The sequence below is a fragment of the Amaranthus tricolor genome, chromosome 16 (genome assembly GCF_026212465.1).
Source record: "Amaranthus tricolor cultivar Red isolate AtriRed21 chromosome 16, ASM2621246v1, whole genome shotgun sequence".
NCBI classification, from domain to species: domain Eukaryota; kingdom Viridiplantae; phylum Streptophyta; class Magnoliopsida; order Caryophyllales; family Amaranthaceae; genus Amaranthus; species Amaranthus tricolor.
Genome location: NC_080062.1, coordinates 5,779,849 through 5,796,412, shown reverse-complemented (window position 1 = coordinate 5,796,412; position 16,564 = coordinate 5,779,849). Strand labels below are relative to the sequence as shown.

Sequence of the window (16,564 nt, the reverse complement as noted above, 5' to 3'; positions counted from 1 at the left end):
TTTGGGGTGCTCAGCGGACGGAGCTGCAATTTTGAGCCATTATTCGACCGGGATTTAGAAGGATTTTGTAAGGTCGAGTTGAAAATGGACCGCGCCAAAAACGGGTTCAACAATAATTAAAATTAAGCGGGCTATAAATGACTTAATAAGGTTCGGAAATGGACCCTTTTAAATGTGTAATTGATGGATAATTTAATTATTATAAATGACAATTTTAATAGGGATTATTAAAGTTTCTACAATTTAATTATTATACTCCCTCCAATTCACTAGTAATGTTCCATTTGCTTTTTGGACACTATTCATCGCTTACTCTTAATTTGTATTTTATTATTAATCTATAAGTTAAAACATAGTCAAGTGGGATCTTATTTGATTCGTCTCGATGCAAGGATTATTCATATCAATTTTTTATAATTTTTAATTATGAACAATTAGAAATATTAAGGATTGAATATGTGCATAAAGCAAATGGGACATTAATAGTGAATTGGAGAGAGTAAATGATAATTTAATTAAAAAAGGATTATAATAATTTTAAATAATAAAATTGGGACAAAGTCCGACCCATATAAAGCCCTTATTAATTAAAAGGACCCTTATTCGATCCAGTTCATATTTGCTTAAACCCTGCCCAATCCGACCTGTTCCTTATAGAAGTATAATCCATTGTATATCTCTGTTCTAAATATAAATAATCCGACAAACATATTAAATTGTGTAAAAGTTTAATTGTTTGTAAGTAAAAAAATTGAGGAAGTAGGAATACTTTGTTATTTATCCCAATCCTTAAACATCAGCACCCTTTTCATTTTATCGCCACCCTCCCAATGAAATTACGAATTTGCCATTGGACTTAAAATTTCTTATATATACTCCCATCACACTAAATAACTCCTTTATCACACTCAAAAAACAAAATTACAACATAAAAATTTTGGAGCAAAAACTAAGAAATTCAATCTGCAAACAATTAATTGAGGTAATTTTTTTTTCGGATCGTATTATTTTAAATTTTTTTTAAAAAAAATAAAAAAATAAAAAAAATAAGGGGCTCGCAGCTTTCCAGCGAGTTTCTTTTTTTTTGTTTTTTTTTTTGAATAATTATTATTAATTTTATTTATATTATTGTTATTATTATTATTATTATTGTTATTATTATTATTATTATTATTATTATTATTATTATTATTATTATTAGTAGTAGTAGTAGTAGTAGTAGTAGTAGTAGTATTACTATTGTGATTGTTATTATTATTATTATTATTATTATTATTATTATTATTACTATTATTATTATTATTATTATTATTATTATTATTATTATTATTATTATTAATTTTTTTATTTTTTTTTTGTTTTTTTTGAACAATTATTATTAATTTTATTATTATTATTATTATTATTATTATTATTATTATTATTATTATTATTATTATTATTATTATTATTATTATTATTATTGTGATTGTTATTATTATTATTATTAAATTTTTATTTTTATTTTAAATTATTATATTTGATTTATTTTTTTAAATATTATTATTATTATTATTATTATTATTATTATTATTATTATTATTATTATTATTATTATTAACTTTTTTATATTCTTTTAAATATTATTTGTATTATTTTTGTTGGTGATGTTGCTGTTGTTGTTGTTGTTGTTATTGTTATTGTTAGTAAATTTTTCTTTAATTTTATTTTTAAATATTGTTTTTGTTATTAGTGCTATGATTATTATTATTGTTATGATTATTATTAATGTTATTATTTTTTTTAATATTATTATTATTATTATGATTATTGTCAATTTAGAAAATTAATTACAATAATAATAATAATAATAATAATAATAATAATAATAATAATAATAATAATAAATATGTTCTTACATTATATTTGTTGATATTGATTAGTTAAAAATTGTTGTTGCTAATTAATTATTGTCTTTTGTTCATGTGGTTAATTTAACGTAACTTTTGATTATGTTTATTTATTAATAATAGTTAATTAAATTATCAAAAATTGTAGTAAATGGCTGGTAATCAAGGAAAAGGAAAGGGTTTTTTTAAACACTTGTTGAGCGGTAATAGTTCTAGACCTATCCTGCTCAGAGGAGACCCTGATAAGAGGGGGGTAACGGGTTCTACTAGGAGGGCTAGGCAGGAAGATGCTGCCAGACACAGTGAGGCCCAACGGTCGAGTACGCTGAACCAAGTGCGTACTCGTTTTGATGACCAGGCTAGCAGCCACCAGAGTAGTTGGGGGGTTTCTAGTGATGATGATGATGCTGATGATGTTGAGTACCAAGGCGCTGTTGTTCACCCTGTGGACTGGACTGTTCTCCGGGGGTCCGACAGGAGATTCGCACGTGTCGGCCCTAGTTCTTCGGGCGCATCTGAGCGCACCAAACGTAGTCTCGTCGAGAATGAGCCGCCACAGGGGAGCAGGCGCTCACAGTCCGCTGGCACGGACTGGTTAGTCACATCGCCTCAGCTCGGGGGCCCACAGATAAGCGCCTGATACCCAGCTATGGCGGGCACATTGCTAAACTTATTTTTGACGGCTCTGAATGTCATCCAAATACAAAGCACTTTGTGAACCGATGGACATATATAAATAACAAGAACACGACAATCCATGGGTGCGTTTAAGTACAGAACCGCATTTGTTACGTACATAATCACTCAAATCTAACATACGGTTATGCTCAAGCCGCAGCTGCTCCAAGGCATAGATAGATACGTGGCGATATAAAGGTCTGAAGAAATGTTGTCGCAACGACCTTGCTACTGAATTCATGGATTCCTGTAGTGATTGTCGGATCCTGGCTTGTTGGTTTGTAATCTTTGCGTGTGCCCTTTTTGGACAGGGTATCAAATGAGCTATTACCGCTACCAAGATAATAATACTTAAAAGACGAGTGTTAGCTTTCAACTCTGCTGGTAGTCTGGTTACCCATGTGTAAACATTCATTCGTCCACGCACGCACAAATTTCTCTCTAAGTGGAATCCATGTTCCAGCCAAATACCGAACGACCTTTTTGTTCCTAACCGACCAGGTATTCACGATCGCTTGCCATCTCTCTTCAAATTCGTCAATTGTAGAACTTTCAACCAAGGGGTTCTATCTACTTTTCCTGAATACCTGCCCTTGTTGATTTCTTTTCCCGCCACACAACTTGTCCACCATGTTCTCAACGTCGTTTGCAATATGCCAAATGCATAACAAATGTCGCACATCTACATTAAACATAACATTGAACGTAATCAAGACATATTCAATAGATAGAACGACAATAATTAATCAACAAAACCTTTTTACCTGGGAAGACGTCACGAATAGCTGCAGATAAACCTTCGTCTCGATCGGTTACAATGACGCTAGGAGTCTGAGCTGTGCCGAAAATATCTTTCAATCCCTGCAACACCCACGAATACGACACAGCCGCCTCATCTCGCATCAAACAGAACGCAACCAAGAAGTTGTGATTGGTTGGCGTCATTCCGATCCCTTCACACAATGGCCACTTTTGTTTGGTTGTTTTGTATGTTGTATCTATCAATACAACATACGGCCACGTACATATCATATGGATAGAGGTAGGATTTGCAACTAATAATCTGCTCAATTCCCCTTCGCTATCCAAGTCTGTCCAAACCATGTAATTAAGTTCTGTGGCCATATAAAGACAATGTTGAAGGGGAATCCTACCCTCCATCTCTTCTCTCCTTATTGATTGCCTAACATTATATATCTGATTCATAATAGTAAAAAAACCAGAAAAATTTTCTCTAATAGAAGTCATGATAAAGACTGGTTGCATCCCGGTTGCACTAAGTTGTCGTATGTGCTCCCGAATATCTACATTGATCCTATTTGCCCTTACATGACCATCTCTGTACACTAAGAACGGGTAATTATGTCTTCCTTTTTCACCAGGACACACCCTTACCATCCAAGGTCTTTCTCCTGGTTTACGACTACTTGCTACAATAAAAAATTTACACCCGCAACTTCTACTTTTAGAACCAGGTCGGGCAGTATTATCTAGATTATGTAAATCACCCATAATATTACCATAGCGATGACATCTTAAATACACACTAACTTTAGAACGTCCTTCTTTTTGTTTATAAGAAGCACGTGTAAATTGAAAACCAATTGTTATTGCTATCGCATCGGCTCAACTATGTAATTCATCTAAGAAATCAAATTTCCTATCCGTAACAAAGCTACTGGAGTAATCTACGTTGTCTCCTAAGTTTTCAAAGTCCTGCACATTTGAAATATGAAACAAACCATACATTAGGTCATTAAAAAATTATACATACAAACATTAATAATAAAAATATTCAATAATAAATAAAAAATATAAATTACTTTAATAATTTACTTAAATAACTAATATTAAAATAATAACAATAGAAAAAATAAAATAAAATAATTGTAATAATAATAAAAAAAACTAATATTAAATAATAAGAAAATAATAATAATAACATATAATTATAAATTATTTAAATAAATAATAACAAAATAATAGTAATGTTAATAATATAAATTACTTACATTAATAATAATAATAACAAAAATTAATAATAATAATAATAATAATAATAATAATAATAATAATAATAATAATAATAATAATAATAATAATAATAATACTAAAAATAATAATAATAATAATAATAATAATAATAATAATAATAATAATAATAATAATAATAATAATAATAATAATAATAATAATAATAATAAAATAAAATAAAAATAATAATAATAATAAAATACAAATAATATTAATAATAATAATAATATTATAATAATATTAATAAAAATAATTTACTAAGACGTATAATAATTTAACTAATAATGTAAATAAAAAAAAAGTCGCAAAAACTGGGCGAGTGGACCACGGTTCAGTCGCACAAAACGTGCGACTGAACCGTGGTCCACTTCGTCCAATTTTTGCGACTTTTTTTTTGTTTTTAAAAAATTACACCGATTCAAATCGATTAAAGTACGTATCGGATCTGATTCATAGTCGCTTTCGTTAGCCATAGTTCGATTCCAACTAACAGCTTGTTTAAAATCGAAGAACGTTTTTAGAGAGTTTTTAGAGAGATAATACCGTGTTTGAATTCGTATATCATACAAGGACGCGTCTGAGAATTCAATATATATAGGGTCGCGATAAAAATGTTCGAGATTAAGTGATAATAGTGTTATTAAGTGCGATTTACATTTGTTAAGCAAGTTCTAAGTCCAGTGGCAAATTCTTAATTTTTTAAAGTCCACGGGCAAATTCGTAATTTTATTATGGAATGACGATAAAATAAAAAGAATGACAATATTTAAGAACACCCTTATTTATTTCTACTAATGTCTAAAACGACAAGGGTGTCACAAAAGGTAGCCATCACATCAATTTTGACATACTTGCATGTTTTCTTTTTCTTGGCTGCATGTAATTTATAGAGAATCTATCATTCAGTAATCCTGCTGGATGATTAGTAATCCTACCTAGCTGATACTCCTAGCTTATTAAAATAAACCGTTCCAAGTTCCAAGTTCCAACTGTCATATTTGAATAGTCCGTGTATCCCTTTAATATACCTACTCATCTCTAAGTGGATAAATTTTAAAAGAGTGATAATGCAAATTAAAAGAGATTATAAAAAAGTGGTGAGTCATTGTCTTAAAATAGAAATAATGTAAATTAATTGAGATAAATCAAAATAAAAAATGATGCAAATTCAATGGGACGGAGGGAGTACTTTATAACAATAAAATTAATAACTATTTAAATTTAATCTAAAATATTTTCTAAAATTTTACTATATTTAGCCACTTTAGAAGATATCTTCTCAAAGTCAGAGTTAGCGTCAGAGTTAGCAATTTAATATCTCGCATAAGTTAAGGTTTGGAGTGAGAAGGGTAACAGAGTAGAAGATATATTCTATCAAATTCAAAATAATTACAAATTAATTGTCTAAATCTTATTTTTTTAAGTACCTAATTAAGCATCACATTAAATCAAGAGAGAGTAAAGTTACAAGACTTTGAGAAAATAGGTATATAAAGACGGATTTACCAACCCTCCTGGAATTCCAACGAGCCGCTAAATGTGAAACAATATTACCTTTTCTACTAACAAAACTACGATTAAAACCTACAAAATACAACTTCATAATTGCAATATGGTCAAATTGGATGAAAAGAGGGGCATACGTCGTAGACTGGTACCAAATATTAGGGGTGTTTAAAATCGGATACTAAATCTATTCAGATATTCGATTTACGGATAGTAAATTTTGTGATCCGATTTCGATACATAAATACCATATATTCGGAATTCAGTTATTCAGTATTATCTGTATTGGGTACTGGATATCCAATTGTTAAATTCTTTTTTTTTTTTTTTGTCTTTTTACAATACTTTCTATATTATTGTTAGCTCACTTTGTTTTCTTTCTTTAACCAAAGTTATTTTTCAAAACTTAAAAACAAATTATTTTGGGAATGTGGTTTGATTTTTAAAAGTTTGAATTAGTTAACAATAAATTAGTTATAGTTGAGAATTATATATATTAGTAAATCTAACAACCTATACATTTTTTTAATAATATATATTTTCATAATTAATAATTTCAAAAAAAGGGAAATTGAATATCTAAATATTCCATTTATTCAATCCGTATCCAATAGCCGGTCTGAATTATCTATTTTCAAAAATCGGATAAATTATCCAATTTTTTACCTGATCCAATAATTCAAATATGATATTTTTAAATACCCCTACCTAATACCATTAGTATCTGCAGAGCTATTTTTTTCCAACACAATGTGAGTACATCCCAATTGAAGAGCTACGTAATCCCATATCATATACATTGTCTATAACTATACACTAGTTTCATAGTTTAGAAAATTCAATAGTCACGCAATTGGAAAAGAAGCATACATGCTTTAACTATTTTGACATTACGTACTCTTCCTTTTATTCACATATTTCTTTTATATAATTATTTTTTATCTTATTATTCTACCATAAAAAATGAAAAATAACTATATTACATCAAATGGAAAGAAGTACTTCATATATATCCCTTTTAACTTTTATATTATATAAATCAATATATAAATACTTTTTAAATTATTGGGTGCAACTGTGCAAATTTAAAAAGTTACACTGAATATTATTATAGTGAAGCTTATGTAACACATGAAATTCACAACTAAAATTTTCCTCATGACAGCCATGCATTACATTGAAGAATGTAGAAGACAAATCTAGTCTGGACCCTACCTTGAGAATCATAGAAGAAATCTAGAATTAATTTATGTATGTACAAACGGAAAAAAAAAAATTTGCTAGAAAATTAAAAATATAAAGATCTAGCACATTTCTGTATACGTATGCTACCCTTGAATCTTGATATATATGACAATATGACTCGTGGTCCTCACTTTCATTTTGTTTGTATGTTAGGGGTAGAATATTTATACGAGTTATCAGATTAATTTTGGAGTTAGGTGAATTGGTCGATTTAAGATTGAGTGTCGTGTTCATAATAGTTTTTAATAATTATAGATACAATTTGAAATCGGGTAAAAATAACTTTGTTTATGAGATCGAAAAAATATCAAATTATCGAATTTGTTTTAAACACCTCTAGTTAGGGATACCATAAAATGTAGTATACTCTTCCATTTGATAGAAAATGTTACTTTGAAGATATTTTCTTCATCTCAATTTTACATGCATCTATTTAAATTAGTACACATCTCAATGATTTATTCAAATTATTTTTAGTTTGTTAGCTTAAAGAAATAAGATAAAAAAGGATGAAATTCAATGAAACTGATAGAAATTTATCCAACATAAAAATATAGTAACCATTATTAAAATATAATATAGATTTTAAATAAATTTAGTAACTTTATTGTACCGAATACCGATCAAGTCCTATTTTTACTCATCTACTCCTATTTTTACTCATCTGCACCATAGATATTCTCATTTACATTTTGCACAATTTTTAAAGTATGTGTTCAAAAATCAGTAACAATTAATAAATACAATTAATAAAAAATTATATAACATATTTAATAAAATTCTACATACACTGAGAAGGAATATGGTCTCACATACATATATTTGAACTTGTAGATATCCATAAATAATCATAAATAAATTATATTTCTCACTTTAAATAAAATTTTTTTTTAGGAACATGTAAAGGAAACAAAAGCAAAGTCAGCCCTATAAGAGGACAAGAAAGATTTGTGCCCTAGGTCCATCTAAAAAATAAAAAAATGACGGTTTAATATTTAGTAGTTAAGGGCCTATTATAGTATATAGTATATACTCCTATTTAGTAATTAGGAGCCTATAATTAATATTTCGGCTTGAGCTTCTCAAATTTTCGGACCGAGCTTGAATAAACGGAGTCACTATGTGCTTAGCAATTAGCATATGTCTCCTCATTATTTCCAAATTCATGCTCATCTATTCCCATCCCTACGTGTTAGGAATTAGCTAGGAGTAATTGCATGAACATCGACCTGCCACGATATTTTTAATCTTAATTGGAAGTACTCTTCTTGTAATCTTGTTCATTGCAAGACTTACACGATTGAAATGAATGTGGAAAAAACGAAACTAGATGTGGTCATTGCTCAGCATTGACAAATTTTGTCTCAATTACTGTCGTTATTATAAATCTCAATTGTTTTTTTCTCTCATTTTTTATGGGCTAAAAATTAATACTTGTTTGGTTTCATACTATAATGCCCTAGGTTAAAATGACTAATTTATAATGCCTTTGGTCACGCTTATGTGATAAGCTATAGGCTTATGGAGTTAGTGTCAGTCCCACTCAGTTTTTTCGTTGCAAGATCTACTCATGATCTTTCTAAAGTTGAGGGGACTCTTTGACCACGCTCTCCTTTATGGATATGAGTTGCCGCCTTCCTTCTTACCCCAGACCCTACCCATAGTTTTCTATGGGCGAGATACTGGGTATGATGATAATGATGTTTGTTATCAAGAATCATTTGAAACTTTTTATCATCACTAACGATGGTAAGGTTTGAGCTCCAAACATCTTAGTCACATTGATGTAATCAAATAATAATAATAATAATAATAATAATAATAGTAATAATAATAATAATAATAATAATAATAATAATAATAATAATAATAATAATAATAGTAATAATAATAATCCCTTCGTTCTTTTTTGTTCTTCTTGTTAACTTTTTGCACAGTTTTCAAAGTAAATTTTAAACCTCGATATTTTTAAACACACAGTAATAAAAAATTATAAAAAAATACATAGTAAAAAAGTATATATACATTAAAACAAATCTAATAAGATCTCACATGGACATATTTTATGTTAAAAATATCAATCAAATTTCTTTCTCCTTAAGATGGAATTTCCAAATGAGAAGAATATTAAAAAATGGAAAGGATGTTTAATGAAAAAGCTAAGCCCGATTATTCCAAATTACAGCCTTAGCCGCCCTCAGGGAACTCAACCATATGGAATGTAATTATTGGCCAATGCTTAATTAATTACGTCGCATGATTTTTACAATGTGTAGATATCTGTCAAATATTTTAAAAAATTATTGGAAAATCTTAATCAATTATAGTGATTTAAATCATTATTAAAGACAAAAAACATATTAATAAAATAAGTAAAATATAAAAGATAAATTACTTTCAATTTAAAAAATGTCAGCATATCAAATCCTTCTACATAGGTATGATTTGTCAAGTGGCAAATAACACTTATTAACTTAAAGTTGCTCAAACATTATCAATAAAAGTTTATTCTGACAATGTTTGATATTTCTATTTATTTAAATAAGGTATTATAAAGACATGATTATATTACATTTTACTTATATTTTCCTAACTTATCTAATTTTCAAATTTGAATATTTCTATACCTAAAAAAATACATCACTAATATTTTCATAACATCATGCACATAATGTGTGAATTGGGAGCTATATTGCAAAAATACTGTATATGAAATAGAAATAATTATGTTTTGAAATTTTAACATATTTATTCCTATAAAATAACATTAATTGAAAATATTATTAATTTATTATTTGTTTTGTACTATGAATGTTTGTAATAGAAATAAAGTAAAAAAAATTGAATATAAAATCGAGATATAAATACACATATTTCTTCTTGCTTTTAACATATATCATCTAGAAATTTAAATATCTAAACTACTTACTCTCTGTTTTTTAATGTTATTTCTATTTAGAATATTCTATTTTGGAGAGAGAAACCTGATTAAGATTTTCAAGACATATATAGATGATAAAATATATCCATGTGAGATCTTGTTAGATTTGTCTTAAAGTATACTTTTTTATTATATATTTTTTATAATTTTTTATGATGCGCATTTAGAGATATTAAGAATCAAATTTACTTTGAAAATTGTGCAAAATATTAACGGGAAGAACATTAGGAAACAGGGAGAATACTATTAATTATATATCCTTATTATTATGTCTATAGAGTGTACACCATATATGATTTAGCAAAATTAAGGAAATATAACTACATAAGAGCATTTCACATTATATATTCAATAGTCTCATACATAATAATGGTACAACTAAAAGTATAAATTTAGCTAAAAGAAACAAAATAAATGCATAGTAAAATTATTTTACATCAAATAAATTCAACAATATAAGTATAAAATACACTTCAAAATACACTATTATTTTTACAAAACTAGGGTAACTTTAAATTTTGGCTTGAAAACTAATTATCAAGTGCTTTTTTCAACTGTTAACCAACAAAAAAACACAAAAATTAAAAGCCAATCAAAAAGAAAATATATATTTGCAAAATATTTTGAGCTCTTTTTTACTTTATAAGGGCAATTTGGACCTTTTCAATAAACAATACATATAATTATTAGTGAACAAATTATATAAAGAAATTATTGAGATCTCTAATCTTCTTGGCACCTTACGTGGTGGAATGGTGTTGGGCTAAATGATGGTATATAATCTACTAAAAGATTAAGCAAATGATAAGAAGTGAAAAGGGATGAAATAATGGGAAAAGTCTTTTATTTTTTTGGAGGGAAAAGATAAAAAGAGGAAGAGAAATAATATTTTTATTATAAATTTGTTCTTTTCAAATTTCTACTATACAAAAAATGTTAATTATTTATCTAAATAAAAAATGTTTAAAACTTTCTTAATTTTAGGCTAAAATTGTTAAAACTGAATTTATTTTTGCTTAACTAACCGTCTTTTTATTGAATATAGAACGTATTTATATATAGTTTTTTTTTCCTTGGGTCAAATATATACTTCAAATTTTTATCAATTATATTATACCTCAAAAATATGGATTTTACCTATAATATTGTACCTCTAAATTTTGCGTAATTACATATATCAAGGTGCAAGATATTTATATTAGATTAGTACTAATTAGAATCCAAGATATATTATAATGATCTTTTACATATTTAACCTTAAACTTAAAATTAATACCTTATAAGACTATAAATTTTTTTTTGTACCAAGCCATTCTCTTTGTGTGGATAAGACATCATCATCATCCTACCCAGTGTATCCCGCTCATAGAAAAACTATGAACAGAATCTAGGGAGGAAAGGATGGCGACAACTCATACCCATAAAGGAGAGCGCGGCCAAAGGAGTCACTCGGCTCGAGAACAAGATAAGGAGACGTAACTACACGGGAAAAATAAATTAAATGCCTATAAATAAAATAAATAAGTAAAACCAAATACAAAATAAAAGAAAACAAAAAAACTAATAATAAAGAAAAGAGAGAAGCAAGAGGGCAAGAACACCAAAAGGTAATCTAAGAGGACATTAGTAGTCTAAAACATGGATATGGCGCCTCCAACTATCCCTATCCCTAGTCAAGCCCTTAGAGAGGGTTAACTCATGCAAGTCAACTTTTATTTGCTCATCTCAAGTTCTCCTGGGTCTTCCTCGACTCCTCTTCCTCTCTACTATAATGCTTTCTACCCTCCTCATAGGGGCGTCGAAAGTCTTTCTCTTCACATATCCAAACCACCTTAATCTATTTTACAGCATTTTTCCAGAAATAGGGGTTACCCCTAGTCTATCCATAAACTCTTGAATATGACGAAAAAGTTAATTAAATGTGTGGAAGAAAAAAGTTATTGATTATGACTAAAAATAGAAATAATGTTAATTTAATAGACTAGATAAAAAAGTGAGTCAAATTTTGTGAGACCGATAGAGCATATCGTAAAAATTCAATCAAAGAAACAAATTTTTATCAAATTTGGAATTAAAAAAATTGGTGAAACTTTCAATTTTATGAATCAATTTTTTGTCAAGTCCATAATAACTAAAGCATTTTGTCGCGCCTACAATAAAATGAAAAACATGTTTATTTTTTTTTTCAAATATTGGTGGTTTTGGTTAATAATATATCATTATTACACCAATATACACAATTATTAATGATTTCCTAAAAAATATTAATATGCATTGGGTTTCACTATTCTTTTTCCGTGGTAGTATTAGTTTTGTTCCGTGCGAAAATCAATTCCCCGCGAAATGACAAATGTTTAACGTAGGGAGAAATCTGGGAAAAACTTTTTTTACCCGGTGGGTGTAACTAATAATTTAAATGCTTTTATAAATTTGGTTTATGCTATATTAGTGTGTATCAATTTAACAATAATAATTATTTTTTAATGATTGTATTTGATTGCAAATAAAAATACTTATCATTTTCATACCGTTTAAAGGTGGTTCAAACTAAAATAGCCTAGAGCAAGTCTATATACAAGACTTTTCCAACCATTTACAGCTCATTTGGTAATCATAAATGGTGGGAATGTTTATAGGAAGTTAGTATAATTTTAGTAGGAATATCTCTTGACAAGTTTAATAATCATGCTTATTCTCTTTCAACAATCTTATTTTCTTCATAAATTTTTCTTTTGAATAATACCTGATTTATTAATAAAAGAACATCCGACATTTACATCAGAGATAAATTAGCAAGTACATAACAACTTCGATAATTTCATTAGAATGTATTACTATTTAAAAATGTGTTATTAGCTAGTAATGAAAAAATTTTGAAAAGTTATGAACAAAAAATTATTTTATGATTAAAATTTTATTATCTTAGGAACGATAAAAAAATTACCATAGGAATTAAGAAGTATAGATCATAAAAATTTATACTAAAAATTATTTCCAATTGATTAGTACTGAAAATGTACTAATCAAACAAGTGTACTGAAAATGTATAAAAATTATATCTATTTATTATTCACAACCTACATATATAACATAGACATACAGTAAATAGATGTAGGCATGTAGCTAATTAATATCTCATTATCGCATGCATGGCTGAATCTGAATTATCTTTCGATATAAAAGGGGGACTGATGATATTGAAATTGGAATGTAGTACACATTTGCTTGACAGCTTGAGTGCTTCCTCAGGCACTGACATCTTATTTGGCAGTTGGCAGTTGCTACTTTACTATCAGGCGGAACTAAAACATAATCAAATTACGTTAATAATATTTTTTGAAAAAAATTATCTAGAATAATCAAATTTTTTTATGATTTTCCTATAATAATTTCACCTATTGATTAAACATGAATAATCCCAACTTTATGAGGTGTTTGCCTAGAGCAAACTGGGGTATCCGGATGACCTGCTATAGCAAGTTTTATTTTAAAAAAAATAAATTGAAATAAATGTCGAAAAAAATATTTAAAAATAAGAAAATTTTTTTAATAAATTTATCTAAATTTTCAAAATTTTTCTCTAACTTTATACTAATTTTCTGTTTATTTTTTTGGTAAATTACCTATTAATGAAGGTCATCTGGGTACTTAAGTTTATTCTAGGCAAATATCACATAAAATTGAGATTATTCATGGTTAATTAATAGTTAAAATTGAGATTATTCATGGTTAATTAATAGTTGAGATTATTGCAGGAAAATCATCAAAAAGTTAGATTATTCTAGGTAATTTTTCCTAAAAAAAATCATGAAATTTTTTAAAACATTTTTTGAACATTTTTTTGACATTTTATTTTAATTTATCTTTTGTTTTTAAAAAATAAAACTTGATATAGCAAGTCATCCAATTATCAAGTTTACTATAGGAAAATACCTCTCAAAGTTGGAATTATTTATGATTAATCAATACGTGGGATTATTGTAGGAAAATTATAAATAAGTTGAATTATTTTAGGTAATTTTTCCTATTTTAAAAATGTGTTGAATTAAGGAGGTTTAAATACAAATCAATGCATTCACATAGCAAATTTTTTATCAACTTAATTAATACATATATTAATATTTCTAGATATATAATTTTATACATGAACAAAATATTATCAGTTGATATTATTGATTGACCTTCCATCCGCCCTTGGCTATTAGGTAGACAATAAAATCGTATGCTTCATAGGAAAATACACACTAGCTTCTCTTGATTGGATCCGATTTAACCTAGCTATAGTAAAATCTTATCTTAATTATCTAAATCTAGTACAAAAACATGTGTAATGCACATAGTGCATTAATACTTTTATAAAGGTACATATTAGTATAATAGTTTTTCTAATCTATCCACCTGGTGCATATGTTTAGTTTATAAAATAAGAAAAATTGTTGAAATAAGTAAAATCAATGCATTTGCTAAGAACTCCACAGTTAAACGTGTTTGGTGGGAAGCAATCTTAGAATGAATGACCTCCTGTGAAGTTTTCCTGGGTGCGCACGAATGAGGCCAAAGTGCGCTTAAAAGACTTGTGTTGGTCTGTGGGGCTAGTCTACAGTCTCCATGAGTAGTCACCAGCGGTCCGAGGGGCCGGGGTGTTACAAATGGTATCAAAGCAACCCTGCGATAGTGGCTGATTGTGTGTTCAGTGCACCTAGCGAGAGAAAAGATCTTGAAACTACGGTCCAACGAGGACGTTGTATTCTTAAGTGGGGTTGAGTGTAATTGTAACACCCAAGAAACTAGTACCACATAATTAAGGTTAATAACCTTGGAAACTAAGGCATTAACGTTCTAATTTTAATTAGAACAAGAAGCTTAGAAACGATTAAGTTTATAAGGAAATTTTCCCCCAAGTAAATTTAATTCGATTCCTAAATGAGCTTACTTAACCCCACTCATGTCCAAAATTATGCAATGTAGGCATAATTACACTTTTTTTTAAGTTAGCTAAGGTAAGCAAGCACCTCAATGTACAACAATATACACAACTATGATCCTTTAATTTCTAATTCTTCATGTCTCGTGTTTTAAGCCTACAAAACGACCTTCTTATGTTCTATTTAGCCTTCCGTACTAGCAACCATGTCAATACGTGACACCAATCCACCTAAGCTAGGATATGTGGCATGAACATAAGAGAGAACTTCAAGACTAAGCAAAGCCACCTCCTTGCTTCTTCTTTTGAGCCGGCAGCATCATCCTTATCATCCCCTTAAATTAGTTCTCATCCTTCTTAACTAAGGAAGCAAAAAGCTGCCCACTACTCTGAAAACTTTCCTCTACATACTCAAGCAAGAAATCCCTTCAAATGTTGCACAAAATATTACCAAAGAACACAAACAAAGGGGACAGCAACAACACGCCTGGCAGGACGTGTGTTGGCGAGTAGTTTCTTTAACCTTTTGGTGATTTTAACCCACGAATTAAGGTAACTAGCACCCTTTCGAAGTTATTATTTTTCATATACAACATTTACAAATGATTTAATCCAAGTTTCATGCCTTAAAAATGGGTGAAATTGAGCAAAGTCCAAACCGGGTACATGCTGTGACCTTCTGAGTATGTTGATACTATTTAGGATACTTAAGAAATGATTTTAGCTTCGTTCTATATATATGTTACTCCTAATGAAATTTTTGATATTAAATGTTAAATTTGTGATATAGGTATTTTTTTAAGTATTTATAATTATTTTTATATTAACGTCCTATTTTTTGTGTATTCTGTTAAGGTAACATGTTCTTGCCCTGAATTAATCAAGCTTAAAGGACTTGTTAAACTGCTCTAATTAGTCTCAAATTTGGACATAACACTCCTACTTATATTAATATAGTTGTGTCCAAATTTCATAATCTAGGTAATTTATAAGTGGTATTTTTAATTGGATTTGTAAAAGTGTGCAATCTGAAAAGTCAATTTTACCTATCGTTAATAAATTAGACTTAGAGACTAATATGCTAACCCAAATTTCTTTTTTCTTAATGTTTTGTAAAGATTAAATATAGGCCTAAAACATATCCAAAAATCATATTCAAATAAGTTCATTTAGGGTTCCTAATGAGCCTTAGAACATGACGTAGCTTCACTTTATTTAGTAGCAAGTAATCTGTTTTTAGAATATTAGTTGAAAAATAAGATTCTTAATGTTTTAGCGTATTTGACTTAGTTAGGGGCAGAATTAGCTTAAATTGTTCAATTAAAACTTGTAGGTCTTTAAAGTACT

The 16,564-nt window shown here is 28.2% G+C and overlaps 1 protein-coding gene across 1 annotated transcript; it reads left to right on the top strand.

The window, feature by feature from the left end:
* The first annotated feature begins 913 nt into the window (after positions 1-913).
* LOC130803137 (uncharacterized) lies at positions 914-3,270 on the top strand. Its single transcript, XM_057667323.1, has 2 exons — positions 914-982; positions 2,038-3,270. Exon 2 carries the CDS (start codon positions 2,041-2,043, stop codon positions 2,527-2,529), a length of 489 nt encoding a protein of 162 aa, XP_057523306.1. The 5' UTR covers positions 914-982; positions 2,038-2,040; the 3' UTR covers positions 2,530-3,270.
* Positions 3,271-16,564: the final 13,294 nt, after the last annotated feature.